General features: G+C 35.3%; 2 protein-coding genes across 6 annotated transcripts; both read right to left on the bottom strand.

Annotated features, from left to right (window-relative positions):
* Positions 1–1,117: 1,117 nt before the first annotated feature.
* On the bottom strand, positions 1,118–8,164 carry LOC114878725 (glutamyl aminopeptidase-like). Of its 4 annotated transcripts, none has more exons than XM_029192839.2 (16): positions 7,976–8,164; positions 6,351–6,601; positions 4,877–5,291; positions 4,640–4,784; positions 4,295–4,565; positions 4,062–4,232; positions 3,892–3,989; positions 3,612–3,746; positions 3,248–3,546; positions 3,090–3,175; positions 2,892–3,019; positions 2,608–2,811; positions 2,442–2,521; positions 2,227–2,375; positions 2,015–2,147; positions 1,118–1,865 (listed from the first exon to the last, which is right to left on the bottom strand). In XM_029192839.2, the coding sequence occupies exons 2-16, from the start codon at positions 6,559–6,561 to the stop codon at positions 1,490–1,492; spliced, it is 2,901 nt and encodes a 966-aa protein (XP_029048672.2). In that variant the 5' UTR covers positions 6,562–6,601; positions 7,976–8,164; the 3' UTR covers positions 1,118–1,489. The 4 variants fall into 4 exon arrangements, with proteins under 4 accessions (XP_029048672.2, XP_029048681.2, XP_029048690.2 ...); XM_029192848.2 differs by lacking the exon at positions 7,976–8,164 and adding an exon at positions 7,233–7,313; XM_029192857.2 differs by lacking the exon at positions 7,976–8,164 and adding an exon at positions 6,797–6,959.
* A 1,247-nt stretch (positions 8,165–9,411) lies between these two features.
* On the bottom strand, positions 9,412–17,597 carry LOC114878742 (acyl-CoA Delta-9 desaturase-like). Of its 2 annotated transcripts, none has more exons than XM_029192889.2 (7): positions 17,425–17,597; positions 13,114–13,379; positions 12,437–12,567; positions 12,037–12,242; positions 11,639–11,821; positions 11,327–11,563; positions 9,412–11,108 (listed from the first exon to the last, which is right to left on the bottom strand). In XM_029192889.2, the coding sequence occupies exons 2-7, from the start codon at positions 13,367–13,369 to the stop codon at positions 10,991–10,993; spliced, it is 1,131 nt and encodes a 376-aa protein (XP_029048722.2). In that variant the 5' UTR covers positions 13,370–13,379; positions 17,425–17,597; the 3' UTR covers positions 9,412–10,990. The 2 variants fall into 2 exon arrangements, with proteins under 2 accessions (XP_029048722.2, XP_029048713.2); XM_029192880.2 differs by lacking the exon at positions 17,425–17,597 and adding an exon at positions 16,018–16,166.
* Between the last annotated feature and the right edge of the window lie 1,416 nt (positions 17,598–19,013).

Below are 19,013 nucleotides of genomic sequence, written 5' to 3'. Positions count from 1 at the left end.
ATGGATTCTCAGGTTACTTTTATCAAAATCAAGAACTATTAAAAGTCGACAAGCTTTTGCTCTTTCGAGGTTGATTCACGTCGATCGAACGTTTCGGATTACCTCAGAAATAGGGATAAAGGAACAAGTAACTGGAAATTGGATATAAGAAAGTTTTGGAAATCGATGTTCATTTTGTTAATTAATAATAAAATTCTAATATATCTAAGAACCTTTAATACAAGTTTTTTAAGTGTCAATTATTTTTCTTTTATTGATCCCATCAGGAGCTAAAAGTTTCGAACATGGATTTATTTAAATTCACCAATTAAGCGGAAGAAACGTTTTCCCGTATTTCCGTGTTGGATGTCGTCCAGAAGTTTTCGTTTTTCTAGGAAAAAGAGGAAAAGATAATTGGAGAAGTTCTTTCTCAGCAATGTAGCTGGGTGATTAAGTGTCGAATTAAGTTTTCTTCAGCAGTTTTCCCGCAGACCGCACGTTCTTTTGTGATTTCTTTATTTCCAACACGTGTTGCAATTGTGGAAAAGTTAAATGTATTTTGAAACAAATGGATTTTACTTAAAAAAGAAAAAGACTGAACGTCCTAAAAGTTTAAAGAATTACTGTACTTCAAAATAAAATTATGATGCTCGTAATAATACCACGATGGAAGTTTAGGGTCATTTATGACACGGATGTTAGATCTGCGGTGAAATCTTTCATTTTAAGCCATCGTGAAAACTCGTAACCGAAGGATAATCCCACAATTGAGCTTCGATATTTACGGTAGCTCAATTTCGGCCTACGTTTGCTCAACGAATCAATTTACGTGGCTCGTTTTGTCAATGACAGATCAATTGGTGGATTATCAGATCCCCTGTGATGACGAAGCAATCGATGAACATCAGAAAAGGGAACTATTACACTCGAGTGACTTCAACTCATAAATTGAACGATTCAAATTTATCTGTTTACCTGGATATAGATTTTTTTTGCACGATCCTCTGATGCACCAAAGTCAATTCAATTATCTAAAGAAAAAGAACAATTGCGGAGACATTATTGATCATATTTGATTGTCTTCTGGTGCATCAAATTCAATAACAGAAGAAATACAAAGAAGAGAGCAAATAGAAAATTGATTCATCACATAGATGGTTTATTTGTTAAAAAATCATTACAAACTTTGCTGCATAGAAATATAAATTCTTACAAAATGGGTCAAGTGGAGAAAGTTAAATGCATGATTTTGTAAAGCTTCATAAGCATTCTGTTTATTCCTGACAGTCTTCAGGGTCACAATTGACCCAATTACCATCATTAAAATATCATTTATAGTCTTGAAAAATCACCTCAAAATATGAACCTTCGTTTCTCTTCGCCTTTGATTCAATTTAAAAACCACACATCACATAGCCCATGAAATTTCCATAATAACACACTCCTAGTTCTTCAGCAACGATCATCGAACAAAACATCAATTAAAATCAATGACTATCATTTGACCCTTTTAATGACCTTCCTCACGAGCATTTAGCCAGTTATCCAACTTCTCACGATTCTTTGCAAGCCATTTAATATTATTCGACACCGTTTCCAAAGCTTTAGCTCGGTTCATGGCTCCAGCACCAGCTTCAGGGTATTTCACGAAGAACGCTTTCATTTCCTCCAAACGTGTCTCCGTGGCGAATGTCTTTGTGATCGATGGGATTAGCGAACCTAGGTATCTGTCATTGAGAGTGTATCTGTCCACCAAAAATCCCCAGTTGGAGCGCACCCAATCCCAGACCAGCGGTGTCCCTAAAGGATTCTCAGAAATGGCTGCTAGACAGTTCAAGAAGTCCTGAGAACGGACGTAATTTTCATCCGTGGCTGACGTGATGAATCTAAAATGAAAAGACAAAAAGTCAAAAGAATTTAAATGATGATGATTTATTATTGCAAAGTGCTTGGTTGTCGCTCTATAGTTCAAGTGTTAAATAATGGAAGATTTTGTCGGTGAATGGATTGAAACGTTCAGGAATGAATGACATACTTGTTCAAAATCCAAACCGATCGAATCGCAGTCAATCCGCGCAATAATCCTAGCTTCTCTGCGGAGTCCTTTTCAGCGACGAATTTATCGAAAACGGCGTTCCAAGAAGCCTCATCGCCAACGTGATACATTCCTAAGGAAAAGAAAGAAATTTGTAATTGTGAAGGTTGAATTTTGCTAACGACAAATTTAATAATTTGTAAGGATTCTACCATAGTAATATACGAGATTACGAATGTCAGGATGAGGACGTGTGTCTTTAGGATCCTGCAACCAGCTCTTGAATAATTTTCCAGCGTCTTCCAGACACTTCTCGTGTTCCACTGAACAGGCCAAGCCAAGTATTGTCGTTCGTAGTTTCCTGAATAATTACAATGATATATACACAGAGAATAAAATAGGAAAATATTAATCATTTTTGACATACAAATGAATACGATCCTCGTTGCTCTTCACGGACCATCCTATCTCCTGGTAAATGGGGTTCACCAAATCTCTTACGTATTGCTAAAGAAATATATTCATTTCGAACATAAAATTATCCTCAATGAAAACGAATTCAAGAATCTATATTGCAAGCCTCCATAATTTACCTTGAATTTCGATGATGAATTGGTTGCCGACATCAAAGTGTCAATGGCTGTCAGTTTGGAGGATGCAACACTCCATGGAATAGCATTATTTTCTTGGGACAGATACCCAGTCATGTTCATTGCTATTTCGTATTCAAGTTCTCCAGCGCTTGCTAAGCTGAACGCGTCTTCCAGAAGGTGTGCTCTATCCGACACTGACAATCTCTATAATACAAATCACGTAGTTCTAAAAAATTAAAAAGAAAAATTTCTTTATATAATATTAGAAAAAGCAGATAATTTACTGTGTGAGAACATAGAAGAAGTTTGTTCAGAACGTTCCATTCGCTTGTTTCGTAATTGACCCGGTAATATCCAACTTGATCCGCGTTGAACTTGATCCATTCTTGAGGCTCCTTGAACTCAATCAATACTGTGCAAAAAAATAGATAAATTTCATTTGATTTTTCACTATTGTAAAAATTATAGCGAAGATTAATTACAGTAACTGGCATCCTTGTTGAACCACAAAAGCGCAGGCTTCGACGTTTTGTTTGAGATATAAGTGATAGGAATGGTCCACTTGTACCTAATTAACATATTTAATTAATATTTTTGTGAATACTCATCCTGTAAGGAATTTTTAATACCATTGACTCACCCATATTCGGACTCGGAAGCGTCAAATTCAGCATCGGAATCAGCAAGGAACCGTTTCTGCGTCAACATGTAATTATTTCCCGTTTTCTTCACATTCACAACCGGAAATCCTTTCTGTCTAGTCCACGTGTCCATGATCGTCGTCACGTTCAATTTATCCGGTGAAGCTTCTTCCAATATCTTGAAGAGATCCGCTGTCTCAGCATTGTGGTACACGAATTTGTTTAAGTAGGTAGCAATGGCACCGTAGAAGACATCGGGCCCTATGAAATTTTCCATCATTCGAATGACCGAGGAACCCTTGAAATTTTCAAGTCATCAAATATAGATCAATCAAGGATCATGATAATTTTATATGAAAGTACCTTTTTGTAGGAAATTTCATCGAAGATCGCTGTTATCTCGTCAGGGTTGCTGACTGTTTGGACGATTGGGTGAGAGCTCAATTTGGCGTCTGTTACGAACACAGAGTGCATTTGTTCGGTGAGGAACAGTTCCATCTGAAATAAAAAATTATTATGTGAAATTACGAATTAAAATTCATGGTCCTTGGATATCAATGGGTTGATAAAAACCTGGAGAAGAAAACTTGACTAACGTAGATGGCTAAAACATAACAAAAAATGAATAATTGAATTTATTTACCAGACTCCAACCAGGGAACACGCCATCAGCACTTTTGTACTGCATGAAGGAAGCAAAGCCCTCGTTCAGCCAGAGGTCGTTCCACCAAGACATAGTCACTAAAAAGTAATGAAGAAGAAAATCAGATCACCCCAAAATTTCATCGTGACTTTTTTTATAAAGGGACCTACCCAAATTGCCAAACCACATATGAGCAAACTCATGACTAATTACAGTAAGAATATCATAAGTTTTCGAAGTGGAAGTCGACTTTTCGTCGCTCAATAATCTCGCTTCTCTGTACGTAACAAGACCCCAATTTTCCATCGCACCGGATACGAAGTCAGGAATGGCAGCCATATCTGAAAAATCGAACTCGTATAAAAATAGTATCCACCATCCTCCAGTTCTCAAAGATACCCACCGAGTTTAGGCAAAGGATAATCGATTCCAAACAATTTGATATAATATTCAATAATCTTCACCCCCACGTCAAGGGCGAAGGTGCCTTTGTGTTGCTGGTCTCTAGTCGTGTATACGCTAACCGGAAATTGACGGTCGTTCAGACCGTTCGCCATTTTGGTGACCGCAACGAAATCGCTAACTATGAAACAAGTTAAATACGTGGACATTGGCACGCTTTTCGCAAACGTCACCGTCGTTAATCCCCGTGATGGCTCGTTCATCTGTGTACACTGGCAAATTGAAATAGGATATTACTAATATATTTAATTAAACGGTGATGGGGCGTTATTGAAGGGGTTCTTACTTCAGCGTTCATGTTTGATAGGGCATTATATTCGCCAGTTGGATGGACCAGTTTAACAGTGAATTCTGCTTTGAATGCTGGTTCATCGAAGCATGGAAATGCTCTTCTGGCATAAGTCGGTTCAAATTTCGATGTTGCAATATATCTACAAAAAAATAGTAAAAATTATCTTAGATTTCTTTAAAAAATAATCAAAAGTAGATTATCTATGATTTTTCCAAAAATAAATCCACCCGCCTGGTTCTATTTTGCGAGTCCTTGTATTTACTGGAATAAAATCCGACTATTTTATCCGGCTGCAAAGCGCCATTGAACTCGATGCTCAAATTGTACAATCCGGAGTGTAGTTCAACCTTAGTCGCGACCACGAACATTTCGTGTTTCGGAACTTGCACGATATCCGCAACTTCGAGTTCATAATTCTCTTCCCGATCATACGTCTTCAGCACGATGGATGTGATATTCAATTCTTTCTGATGAAGCGCTATAAAGCTTCTTCTATCCAGTACGTCGATCAGGATCGTGACTTTGCCCTGATACGTGCCCTTGTTCAAGTCCGGGTGCAGATAAATATCATAGTGCAGGGGTTTCACTTCCTTCGGTAAACGGAAGGATAATTCGGACATGGAATCCTTGTTCATAGTGGCCAAAGCTGGAAAAAAAAGTTTGTTGGTAAAATAATACCGCGTCGAGATATTGTCCGGGGTCGATCAAACAGTGTTTTGCATTCTCGTCGTGAGATTAAGATAAAAGTGTTTGAACGAGTGAGATAAGCTGACAATACCGGTGGAAAATTCCTTGGTAACGAGCTTGCGGCAAAAATAAACGGTCGGAAGTATTTTACCACGGGGCAGAAAGTAACACTTTGAGATTAACGCCATTTCTGTACCCTGTTGATGAGATTTTAATTATGTACTAATTTTCAATCAATTCTATTTTCTTTCAACCCAACACTAATTTTATATTTAAAATTAGTTAAATTTTTATTTTTATTTTGTTAATAAGTTAGGAATTAGGAATTTTATATGTTACAGCAGGATATTTCATATTTTGTCTAACAGAATACGTATACAGGGTGTCCCGTAACTCTTGTAACTCCCGGAAATGGGGGATTGCTGGGGTGATTATGAACAACATTTTCCTTTACCAAAATGTTGTTTGATGCTTCGTTTTTGAGTTATTAATGAAAAACACTGGCCAATCAGAGCGCGCCTTTAGCTCAGGGCCGAACCACGAGAGCGTTGGCTTTCAGCCGCGCTCGGTCGTGGTCGTGAACAAACGCATTTACACAGCGCGGGTATCAAGGGAAGCGTGGAAAAAATGTTACATCGTCTAAATTAAGAACAATGTGGAATTATTCGTTATTCATAAATAATAAATGCGTTTGTGCTAATGCGTTTGTTCACGACCACGACCGAGGGCGGCTGAGAGCCAACGCTCTCATGGTTCGGCCCGCGCTAAAGGCGCGCTCTGATTGGCCAATGTTTTTCGTTAATAACTCAGAAACGAAGCTTCAAACGACATTTTGGTAAAGGAAAATATTGTTCAGAATCACCCCAGCAATCTTTCAGTTTCGGGAGTTACGGGAGTTACAGGAGTTACGGGACACCCTGTATATGTAAGATGTTATTGGAGACCGTTTTAAATTTCCCGCCATAAGTAAACCGGTGTCACTATGTTAATTGGAGTAACACGATGAAGATTCACTCACGGTATTGATAACTAGCTGCTTCTACTTTTTGATCCACGAGCACCAATAACGTAGCTAGACATGTGCAAATTAGGCTTAGAACACAGCAGAGGCTGCAGGTGAAGCAAACGAGACCGCTTTCACGATGCGTTACTCTTCTTCTTGGTGCTGAGTAAGCGACACCGCGATGCTCAGCGCCGCTCGAACTGCGTTTCGTCGCTTTCGTCGCCATCCAGCGCGCCTGCGTTACTTACGAATAAAAGAAATTCCACCTGAAAGATCACGTGCCTTTTTGGATTAATTCATTCCCATAATTTTGAGAAAATAGCAGGGAAAAATTGTTTTCGCGTTGGGCGCTTTTTGAATTTGATTCTTTCGGAGGGAAATGAAGATCAGTCGAGAGGCGGGAAATTTGAATCGATTAGAGAGAAATTGAGGGAATGAAAAGGAAATTGAAATTTTAATACATTCTATTCGTTATTCCAAGTATTCCTAATATTTTAATTTTCAAAATATGAACTTTCCACTCTCAAAATTTCCACTTTACAACACTAATAAATTATAAAAATATTTCTTTTTTCTTCTTAAATTTCTCATTGGATACTAATGTTTATATAACGATTACATAATCCTCGAAAAGTAACATATCCAGCAAATATTGAAAGAGGAAGGACAAATTTGTCAAGCAAACGACATTTCACATTATTTAAAGTTGGAAAAACGGAACGTGCGTCCCGGAAAACTTATACGCGAGACTCCGTTTACGCAACCATAACTGTCAACACTGAATGAGTTCACTATGATTATTGAATTAGTCTTTTCTCGGAGGATACCTCGTGGCCCAAAGTGACCCGTAAAATTGAATAATCGTCGACAAGAGGTGGTTAACTTAATTTAACTTACTCGTGAATAACGAACCATTTGATGGATCACCATCTACTCGTTCCTATTTTATACCGTTGATTAATCTGGCTAATCTTGATGATCGATCGAGGAATCTTTTTATCATTTATCTAAGAGATACGTTTTGATTTTTAGGCTAAAAATAAAGATTTAAAATCGAAACCAAACTGAACGATTACAAATTGGAAATTTAAGAAAGTAATTTTCAATTTTCAATTGAATAATTTTCATTCGGACAAACAAATTGCATTAGACAATTTTAATATTCTCTCTGTGTCTTATTTATTTTGTCCTTCGAATTAGAGTTTCATGATTCAAGGATAGTGGTTAAAATTCTTGTCACCGTACGTCTTGTCAATCTGTGTCATTGCTTTTCCTTCGACCTTTTATTTTGAGGATTCAAAGATAGTAAAAAAATATTGATGCTATTTGCCAATTTTTATTGCTAATTTGTATTATCATCTTATTCATAATATGTTGCCATTTAACACATGATCTATTTCAAATTTAATGCTATAAAATAATTCAAAAAAGGTGAAAAAATTAAATTTAGTAAAAATATAAAGGAAAGTACTTTTTCTTAAAAATTTCAATTGCTAATTTTCAATTGAAACGCTATATTACTTTCATAGACTTTGGTCCCAGATTGACCCAGTTCCATCGTACCAGGGTTAACATATTGACTATTACCATTTCTTCAATAATCTAATAACGATTAATGATTAATTAATGGTTCACTTTACCTGTGATCTCCAACGATTTCAAACGTTCTTTCACTTTCAATCGAACCTCGAGGACAGCAGATCAATCATCACTTTCCTGTTGTTCTTCGATCGGTTATCGAACAAAGACTGAAAGAAACTGACCGGTGGTAAAACGACCACTTCTCTTGCTCTTAATTGAAAGTAACGGGAAGACTAACTACATGCATATTCTCTGGTTAATTGGTTGAAATTAATAACGCGACGTTCTGCATTCATTAACCCGGTCTCTGTGAAATCAAGAAAATGAATAACCTTGTTCATTATAAACGATAACCTTAGCGCATGATTGAAAACAAACAAAACAAAACAATTTTCTCCTTTTATTTGTTTTATAAGAAATTGAAAAATTTATTACATATTTTTAGTGTAAAATTTGATCAGTGTCGATTTTTTTCAAAATTAAATAAAATTAATTATAAACGGAAAATTTAAAGATCGAGATTTATTTTGATTAAAAGTAAGATTTTTAATAAATCATTATGTTCTCAAAAACAATTTTATCTCTCAATGAACGTTTTATCGGCACTTCATTATTACCGAGATATGACAATGTAAATTTAAAAAAAAAAACACTAAGTTTCTTTATATAATTTATTTACCAGCAAACTTTTCATTCTTCGATGAATAAGTCTCTCAGTCCACTCGTTTTATTGCTCATTTTACTGTTACAAGTATCCAGAGAAAGTGATAGAAATGCAAATTGAAACGTTCTGTCGTGTTTAAACACATACAACACCGCTTCAAACACCATAGAAAAAAAGCTTCTGAATGTTGATATTCGTTTTGAGCAAATAGAACACATCTAGGTGCAGAAGTGGGTCCCCAAGGATCGTAAAAACTTATTATGCAATGAAAATAATTGAGAAATGTATCTTTACACAGGGATCCACCTTTCTCTAGATGCAATTCGGGACTGCATAACTAGTTCAATCTATCCTTGACACATGTTTCTACGAATAACAATAATTTATTTATAAATACACTGAAAATCGTTGATATTGTCCATAGTTGAAAATGAAAACAACGGTATTTTTATATCCCTTATGTTCTACGCTTTCAGTATTCTTCTTTTCTTATACGAAGTGTATTAAATTATCAAAAAAAAAAAAGAAAATTTTTTCCACTAATTACCACAAAATTATAATAAATAAACTAAATCGATACACTGTACATTTTACAAATATCAAAAATTATTATTAACAATATTCCGTGGTAGGTAACAGGGCAAAGAATGATTTTCAATAAAATCTATGTATTTATATCTACAAGTCTGTAGTTTTTAATTAAATGCGTCTTTTTTCAAAGGAATGTCTGTTAAAATAAATAATGCGTATCGATGTGCCGAGACTATACGATAGATAAAAAAGAAAAAGGATCAGTTCCATTGTCATAGGAATTCATATTTACGCTTCGAATACTCTCAGCAAATTATATTTTTAATTAATATAAAGTCAAAGGAAGTACTTCCTGGAAGAAACAATTTCAGCTCTCCCCTTACCCTTTGTATACATAAATTAATCCGCGGAGTGTTTTATCTCGGCAACAAAATAAATAATAATTACCCAATAAAGGAAAAGGAAAGGCACGCGTTCACCATCAATCGACTTAACGATTGAAAATAATTAAAAAATTTGTCTCGTAGCGTTCGAAGGTTCGCATCGAAGCGACACGAAATGACCCAGAAGAAAAGTTAATTATTTTTGAAATGTGTATTTTGAAATAATAAAAAGATTTTTATTATTCCTATCTTTCGCTGGATGATATCGCGATCACTTTCCAGGATCTGGATCATTTCGTATACTTCCTGTTTCCTTTCTTCTTCTAAAGGATTCTACATCGTACAAACATGGATTTGTGCGACAGGACAATGGAAAGAGCGAGTTAGTTGTTAAGGCAAATAGTCGATGTTAGATTGTCGCACTTACTGTGGCGGTTGCGTTTCTCCAAGCCACGATTTAATTGTACGTTTCATTTAATTGACGCTAAAAGCGGCAAACGATCGCAGTTTCTCGACTCGGGCTCGATTTCGCGAAAAACATTTTAGCGGAAGACGAATAAGCGAAGATCGAGCTCGAGTCTTCCGGCTTTATATAGAATCTTTCCAATGATTTTCGAAACTTGGATCAAAAAGAAGTTTAAAATTTTTTCTCGACAAAAATTTTAATCAACAAAATGGAGTATCTACTGAATTTTCAAAAGAACCGTTCAAGTTGGAGGCTGACATAAAATTGAAAAAAAAAATCATTTTTTTTCGGTCCAAGTTTCGATAATTCTGAAAATTCAATGGCAACGCGCGTAGGTGCCTTTCCCGTGTATGCAAGAACTACTCGATCTACTGATCGATATACAGTACACGTGCTTTGGTTACGATAATTCTACACCGTTGGAGATACATCAGGACCAGGTGATTTAACCGATCAACTGTCCAGGTATCGTACAGGTATCGATTCTTCGGACTCGACGATACGATTGAATCGAAAGGCCACGAATTCATTTGATTCCACAATAGAAGAGTCGACTGTAATACTTCCATCATTTTTCTCTATTATTATATTCACCATTACACTTCGTTCAATCTTGATCTTACCAAAGAAACAATATATGTAGATATTTTAAAAAAACCATTTAACGTTATTGCTTATCTTTCTGTTTCTTCTTTTGGTTTTATTTCTCGAACAGTCGACTCTTCGATAACAATAAACAGTTTTGACAACACGTCCAATAAATATTAATTGACGTAGTGAACGATCGATCGGTGATTAATAAGCGATCAATCGTTCAAATCCAACCGAAAATGATTATATTTTATGGACCGTTTATTTTGAAGATGGCGCGAGTCTAGTGTTTTTTAAAAAATTAAGATAACAAAAAATTGATATATATTGTGATCTTTTGATTTATAAACAATTTGTAATTTTCTTTGGAAACAGAATTACGCCACTCTTAAAATAAACGGTTCATATGTGTATATAACGTTGGTAAACGACTGATTGATTAATCGCTTTTGTTGATAATCTGGACTTCCTGGATCTCTTCAGGTTGCATGTCCGCGTCTCCCCATCCCCATTTCATGTTCTCGTGGTTATGATGATGGGTTTCCGTTTTCTCGTATCTGAGAGCAGAAATTTGTTTATTTAAAAAAATGAATCTTTTCGTTAAAAACAGTTATAATTCGATGGTACGGGTTTTCAATTAAATGACAACTTTGCAAATTTCAAAATTTCAAATTATAACTTTGCAAATTCGAAGATTGCAAATTACAACTTCGCAAATTCAAAAATTTCCATTCTTTTTTCAATTAATACACTAAAATTGAAATTATATAATTACCTCGTTCCATCGCCAGTCCTGGCTGCTCGTTTCTTCACAATTTCAACTGGAACAGTTTTCATGTCGTATGCCCATCCGATACGCGAACAGGCATCGATAAATCCGGTGGTGATGTTGGTCCTATAATTTCCCAATTCAGCCGCTTTGTAATCCCATGGGAACACGTGATGGTAATTGTGCCATCCTTCGCCGAACGCGCATATAGCCACACTGATGTTCTCCGTTGGTCCAATCGTTCTGCAAACATTTTCCAATATATCCATAAAAATCTACAAAAAAAGATAAAATATAAGAGGGAAAAGGTTTATTTACTTGTCGTAAGGTTTCATGCCCCATATATGAGCAGCCGAGTTCACCAACCACGTCAAGTTCAAGGACAAAGTGTATCTAAAGACGGTGCTGTACCATGAATTAAATGGTTTCTCTCCCCAGAAATAACACGGCACCCACATGGGGATTATGAAACAGCAGAGGGGCATCAGGAAAAGATACAACCTGAAGAAAAGAAAAGAGAAAGGTATACAGTAAACAGGTTCCATTCGGGTCATTGACATTGATGAGCCAATTTTAATTCCACCAAATGGCTTATTATACAATATGGAGAATTCTTAAGTAAATTATATAATAGTATTCTGAATGAAAAAATTACAATATAAATCAAAAGTAGTTGGAATTTTATTAAAATTAGTTGATAATATTCCAAATTTTACCTTCTTTGCCAAACAACCAAGGGATCCGCTTCGAGGTCGCTCATATCGATCGTAGCACCCTTCTTGATCACATCCGGATGTTTTCGTACCAAAAGCCAGCCTATATGGGAGAAGAAGAATCCTCTTTGAGCGTTATGTGGATCGGCATCAGTATCGGTGAACTTGTGATGCACTCGGTGATCTCTCACCCACTCGTAAATGTGATTCTGCAAAATAAACATGGAATTTGAAACGTTCTACTTTCTAGAAAAAGCCTTGACTCCTTAGTCTTCGGTATCTCCTACTAAATTATTAGAACGAAACGGTTGATTCAAATTTATAAGATACCTACGACAACTTTCAGATTCTTTGTTTAGGATCCAGGAAAATTCGTGTAGATTTTTTAGAAATGATAACTCACTTGGAAAGCGATTGTTTGACAGATCATCAGTACGAATCTCATGGGCCATTTTGCTTTGTAGGTTCGATGAGCCCATAATCTATGGGCACCGGCTGTGATACCAAGTGCTGCTGCGAATGCCACTGAAAATGCTGAAAATTTCAATTATTTTCATATGTAGTATTTTATTACAAATTAATCTTATAGAAGATAGTCTGCAAAATATTTCTAATTAAGTGCTGGTAGCATTAGAAATTTCGTAAGTCGTAAGTCGATGGCCAAGAGTTGTTAGTTAAAATGATTTGCAATCACTTAAGCGCGACTTTCTAACGACAAGAAAATGGGATGATACTTTTATATTATTGTAACATTTTATCGTCAGAGATATTGTTCCATCAAAATCGCGATGACAGTGAATACGGTGTTTCACCATTTCTAATCTTTTTCTTTTCATACGTTTGACCCAGTTACGAGGCTTGTGATTCACAACCGTAATCGCATCAAAAGGCGTGTAGAGATCTTGGAAGATCATCACTTTCGAAACTGGCCAACATAGGCACATGACACACAGGATATAAACAACAATCTTATTATCTACAACCTGGTTAATTTAATTTAAATTAATAATAATCTATGCAAGCTTAAGAATGCTCCATTCGCAAAGGGTTAAAAGTTGATTTTATTCAAGACTGACTTACTCCAAAGGGACGTGTAGAACTTTGTTCCATTGAAGAAGAGATAAAATCCATAAAGAGCTCCTATATGAAGGTAAATAAAAGCGATCACGTTCCTCCAGACGATGTTCCATTTATATTTCGGTTTAGCCGTAGACGACTTTTGTACAACCACCTTCTGATTGTTCGACTTTTCTGTCGTTGATTTATCTTGATGGACATCCTGCTGGGATGCTTCCAAATATAATGTCGCCGAGGTACCAAATAGGTTCGGCGCCATCTTGAAGAAACTGCAACAAATATTTCCTAATTAAACAAAATTAGAAAAGGAACATACAGCACTCTGTTTTATGTTAAAAATTCCAGTTTGATTTGATACACTAGAGCATGAAAAGAAATATGTAAGAAAATTGATTGAATTATTCATATTGTACAAATATGCAAAATGTTCTGAGATAATATTTCAAATCACTAGAGGGAAAAGAATGTACATTTACATAAGTGCTTGTAAATTACTCATAGTTAATTAGACGAACAATTATTTTAATTCAAATTGAACATTTCCATGCTTTTGCATAATTTCAAGAGTTTTCAGGTTAATAAAAACTTTCAACACTTTCATTCATTATTTACATTAGAAGAGATTTAAAGCGCTTCGCAGTTAATTAGACCTGTATTTAATATTTTAATATAAAAGTTACCATTTTTATTAGAGTAATATTAATAATATTTTATTATAATGAAAGAGAAAGTGTACAGTACCAAACTTTCCACTTGGAACTTTGCAAAAATTAATGCTAATTAAATGAAATTTTCGTCTAATAAATTTTCAGAAATGGCACTTTTCAACATGAAACGAGGGTATGCAATAAACTCAAACGGGATGATACATCCTCATGATCGAAACCCAGTGACCTGGTAATAAACACTTTCAGAAATGCAAAAACGTCTGACCAACGAGTCTCGTTCTACTTGCGGCGCGACGCTTTTTAGACGCGTGAAAGTTTTTGCGTCATTGTTCCTCAAGATTCTATGCAAATTGTTTCGATACATAACTAAAGAAGAAATATAAATGACACTTGCCATTAGTAAGTATCTAACGATAAAAAATTCACCCTCAGACGGCGGACCATGGAGAGAGGCCCAGAGTTAAATACGAAGATCACGAATAGAATAGAGTAACCATTAAAGTGTCGATCAACTGAAGAAAAGGTAAAAGAAGCGGCATGTAGAAAGGAGCGGTCGACATTCTTGGAATCATCACCAACTCTGAAATGACCCTGTTAGAAGGTTAAAAGCAAGTTCCAGTAAAAGTGTTCCTCTCCATCAGCGTTTAAATGGTACATGCTGTATCCGTGCGAGAGTATCGGCGGAGAAAGGGGTCGTATCGCGTAGAAAGAGGTAAAAATCAAGTGGAAGGGGGAACGAGGAAGGAAAGAAGATTGGAGAACAGGTTTCCTCGGTAAGGAGGTCAATGGCGTGTTTCAGGTCATTACCAATCGAACTAAAAAGAAGGTCCACACGTACACACATACGTTTCTCGTTTTCTACACCTCAGGATATCCCTGTCATCCTGTTCCCACAGCATCGCACGTTTCCTCTATTAATGACACTTTAAAGGGGGGACAGATAATCGATAAAGAAAAAAAATGGCTTTCAATAGACCAAATACTTGCACAGAGAGATTTCTATGTTTTCGAAGTAACTCGTGAAACTTGTCCCATTTCATTCGGGTTTTTGCTGACCTCTTTGAAAAATCATAAGACACGTGGATTTTTTCATCGCTATCTCCTCTGATGTACAGCCGTAAGGAACGGATAGGTAAATGGACAGTTATTTAGGGCAGTTGTTTAAACGGAACCTGCTGTAATCATCGAATGACCGATTGAGAAACTCTCAGGTCAACGCGCTGTGCGATTCATTGTCCTGTTCAATGAAATATCGAAGTTTTGCAAACCGTAACAGAAGATATTGTACTGGTACTATCGTTTCAAGAAACAAATTGTTCGCTTCCATAAAATTTGGCCTAATTTCGATTAAAGTTCTCTAATTTAATTGATTAAATTTCAAAACGTCCGAATATCAATTTTCAAGCTTCTTTTGCCAAGTTCGTATAGAATCGTTGGAATGCGAGTATTTTTCACGAACGTCAGCGAGTCGTGTAAGAAAAATCGCAACGTCCGTTGTTCGAACTTACGAGGCAAGAATTCTTTTTCCCCCTCGATGTTTCTTCGAAGAAAACAATAACAACAAGAAGCGATTGCATATTGTAACACGTTGTATAAATAATACAACGATACTTTGATTGTTTCTTTACAGATGGATGAATGAGATAAATAAAAATAATGTAACATGATATTAATAACCGATCGAGTTTGAGGACGAGCTATTGGAAATAGGTCGTTTAATGTACATAGTTCGTGAACCAGGAAAAAATTCCAATTTCATGGAAAACTTATGTATAAATGATGTCAACATGCTATGTTCAATGACGTTCTGTGGCTTACCAACTACTGTTTCAAGTAAACAAATAGATAACAACGAGGGTTATTTAAATTGCATGCAAGAAATAATTGATAAATGTGTAACAAGTATTACTACTATAAATGAAAACATGCAAGGATGGAATAAAAATATATATGATTCTTTGTTATTTAAATCTTCGTTGAATCACGCGCAGAATGTTTAAAATTTATAAAATAATTATGAACACGTGTATGATAAAACATATGGTTTCTATTATTTTTTTAGAGAAAACAAAATAGCTCAAAAATGACACTTTTTTACTGAGACTTCGGAGTGTCAAAATCTCCTCTAAAAAAGATGTTATTAATTTTCGCTAACAGTGCTGGAGAAAAAAGCGTAATGGTTCTAAATGATTGTAAATTTGACACCGCATAAATTCACGAGATAGTCGAAAGCACAAACCGCGAAATAAACGAGAACGTCCCCGTCATCGTTCTTCCGAAATCTTCTTCAGAAACGTTTCGCGTTGTCCTTCGTTGCAATCGTTGCACAATTGTCAGATGCAAACGTAATTGCAGCAATTCGCTAATTCCTTAACCTGGATTTGTTCCTACACGATCCACAGGATAGAAAAGAAACAAAGTTGAGAACTGACCGACTAGAGAAGATAATGCGTCGAAACAGACTTATTGGTCAAACGGTTACTTAAACCACCATTGAACTATGTATTTTATTGGTCGAACCCAACTACTTATCTCGCTAATTAACGCTGCTTATCGCAAAAGTAATGGGACGGTTGACTTACGCTAGAAAATAGTACAATTCATTGAATCGTTGACTGAAGAATAAAAATTTCCTTGATAAATTCAAAAACTTATAACGATTGCGAAATTTGCAAAACGTTTAAAATGGAGCAATTACACGACATACATGTTTCGAACGATTACATTTACAAATTGTATATCTTATATTCTACAGTCATCATTTTTTATTCGATTTACTTTCAATTTCAAAGTAGGCATGCATCGTACGATTGTTATTCAAGCGCTAAGGTATTAATTTGCAAGCATCGTCACACCAATATTCACTCGTGATTTATTTTTCGTATCTTACGTAAAGAATAATTAAATGTTTTCCGTCTTTAGAAGATACAAATTATTTCTGTATCATTTTCGAGATGATTCAATTCCAGTCTAGTAAACAGGGCTGTCACTCGAGAAAGTATGCCGAGCGGATAGCTGGTTACACGCTCGAGACGAGAGGAAGACACGTTCGACACATCCTACAGAAAATGTATCGGTTTTGTCGAGCAAACGGAAGATAATCTTCCAGACAAATCCACGGGAAACTTTATTTTAAAAGCTGAAGAGTACGCTGAGTAAAAGGTACACGAAGGGATGTAATAACCCGCGAAGTGTTAATTTAAAATTTGACGTTTTAGGAAAATAATTGCATAACTTTTAAATAATATTGATAACAGCCACTTGTTGCTACTTAACAAATGCAGAAACTAGAAAAAAAATAATGAATATGTTGGAAGAAATCTGGCAAAACCAAGTGATAAGATCAAAGTTTTATCATGTAAATGTTACAAATGACAGGTTTCAAGTGAATAATTATTTTCTATACAAAAAATGTAGAGTTCTGAAATGCTACTTCATCCTTTAGTAAAATATTCGAATTTTTCCCGCTTTTATCGAATTTTAAACCACTCTGCGCTGATAGCCAAGATTAATAATTTGATGGCGATGCATTTCGTGAAATTATTAATAAATTTTCCAACAAGCACCATAAGCACCATAAACAAAATAATGAAAAATACAAAGCACTAATATTCCTTGCTGAAAATCCACGAAACTGAACACTTACAGTTAACGAATCTCTTCTCGATTCAATCAGTATAGATCCTCCGGAAATTGCACTTAAAATTTATTTTAGTTTAGAGATAACGTGCGATGTCTCTCGAAGAAGCGGATAGTATGTCCCCTAGTGATCGATCCAACCTGATGGCGTGTTCACTACGAAATACCGAGATGCAAGAGCGTATGTCCCACTTATTAACTGCGCGCCTCCCCATAAATCCGCGTCGACGAAATCCCCCTCTTTCCTGATCAACAGACGAGGAAAAATTAAAAAAGCAGTAAAAATGAACTATGTTGATCGATTTCCATCAGGAATTCAACACCTATTCCATGTCAGAGGTGCTCTAATTAGTTCACTACCTTTCCATTTCAATTGAAGATTTTTCATCCTATCTGATTAGAAATTCTTTGATTTATTTGATTAGAAATTTTCGTTGAAAGTACTTGAAGTTATTTAGAACAGAAGTAATAAAATATCAGAGAAATGGCAAGGATGATTTATTACAGTGAAAACAGACGAAAAATTATTGTTATAGCAGATAAAATTTATATAAGATTATGACCTGACCTACTTCGAATAACTACCCTAATTTTTCATAAAATCAAATTCAGATTTTTTCAACTCCGTGGTTAATATAAACGTTCTTAATGTCAAATAATTAAAATACTGTAACTTATGAAAAATAGATAATTTATCAAACATTTGCAATGCAATTATAGTAAATTTCTAGCAACTTTAACATCTTTTTTATTAGGCTATAATTATAAAGATTTATATTTCTCGAGTTTATTGCACATTATTATACTTTTTCATTCGGATTGAAAAAGAAAGGAAAGGGTAAATTTTTCATGGAAGATTACAAAACACCTCGACGTAACAATTTGTTACACTCGGGGCATTCTTTTCGGTCAAATAAATCACGGTTCTTGTTCGTCCAAAGATTTCTTCGATCCTGGACAGACAAACGACGTTTCAAAGAACCACCCGAATAAAGAAAATCTCGCGTTAAAGACGTTCAAGGCGAACGTTTCGTACAGAATTTCGTGAACCGTAACGATTTACGTGTACCTTTGAGACACTCCATGTGAGAAAACATGACGTTGAGCTATTAAATCGATGACGACAAATAAAGTTAGATCGTTTAAAAACATTTACACTTATTTATTATTCAAATTGGTTTCATTTTATGTCCTAAGAACGTGACTCGAATACTGATCTTCGTTGGGGCAAAGTATCTTCGGATGTTTCCAAAGTTGCTTCTAACTTCTTTCTACGCGCGATTAAACAAATTGGTAATTTCATTCTAAAATTCTTAGGAATGTAAATACGCGTAAGAAAATTTATCTCCTTTGTTTTATTTCATTCACATGTTTTTGTTAAATCGGTCGTTGCTCTGCAACAAAGAATTTAATGAAGACATATACGATAAGTAAATAAATGTAGATCTTTCTAATGAATAAAGCACTTTTCTTGCAATTAAAATCCTACGTCAAGTATTTATAAGTAATTACTTTTTTATTTTCACATTCTTATTATTCATAATAGAGGAGTTTTCTCCATAATAGAGGAGTTAATTATTCCATTTAATTATATAT

This window comes from Osmia bicornis, chromosome 3 (genome assembly GCF_907164935.1).
Source record: "Osmia bicornis bicornis chromosome 3, iOsmBic2.1, whole genome shotgun sequence".
Lineage (NCBI taxonomy): Eukaryota > Metazoa > Arthropoda > Insecta > Hymenoptera > Megachilidae > Osmia > Osmia bicornis.
This window is presented reverse-complemented; position numbering and strand designations above follow the sequence as displayed.

What these genes read in the sequence shown, in the direction of transcription:
- LOC114878725 (XM_029192839.2), bottom strand. Translation starts at nt 6,561, where the DNA reads ATGGCGACGAAAGCGACGAAACGCAGTTCGAGCGGCGCTGAGCATCGC. An exon ending in GACTCGCAAAATAGAACCAG is followed by an intron (nt 4,785 to 4,876) that starts GCGGGTGGATTT and finishes ATTTTTTTGTAG; the next exon opens with ATATATTGCAACATCGAAAT. An exon ending in TATCAAACATGAACGCTGAA is followed by an intron (nt 4,566 to 4,639) that starts GTAAGAACCCCT and finishes TCAATTTGCCAG; the next exon opens with TGTACACAGATGAACGAGCC.
- LOC114878742 (XM_029192880.2), bottom strand. Translation starts at nt 16,046, where the DNA reads ATGACGGGGACGTTCTCGTTTATTTCGCG. An exon ending in GTTCTACACGTCCCTTTGGA is followed by an intron (nt 12,568 to 13,113) that starts GTAAGTCAGTCT and finishes TGAAATTTTCAG; the next exon opens with CATTTTCAGTGGCATTCGCA. An exon ending in TTGGTTGTTTGGCAAAGAAG is followed by an intron (nt 11,822 to 12,036) that starts GTAAAATTTGGA and finishes TCTTTTCTTCAG; the next exon opens with GTTGTATCTTTTCCTGATGC.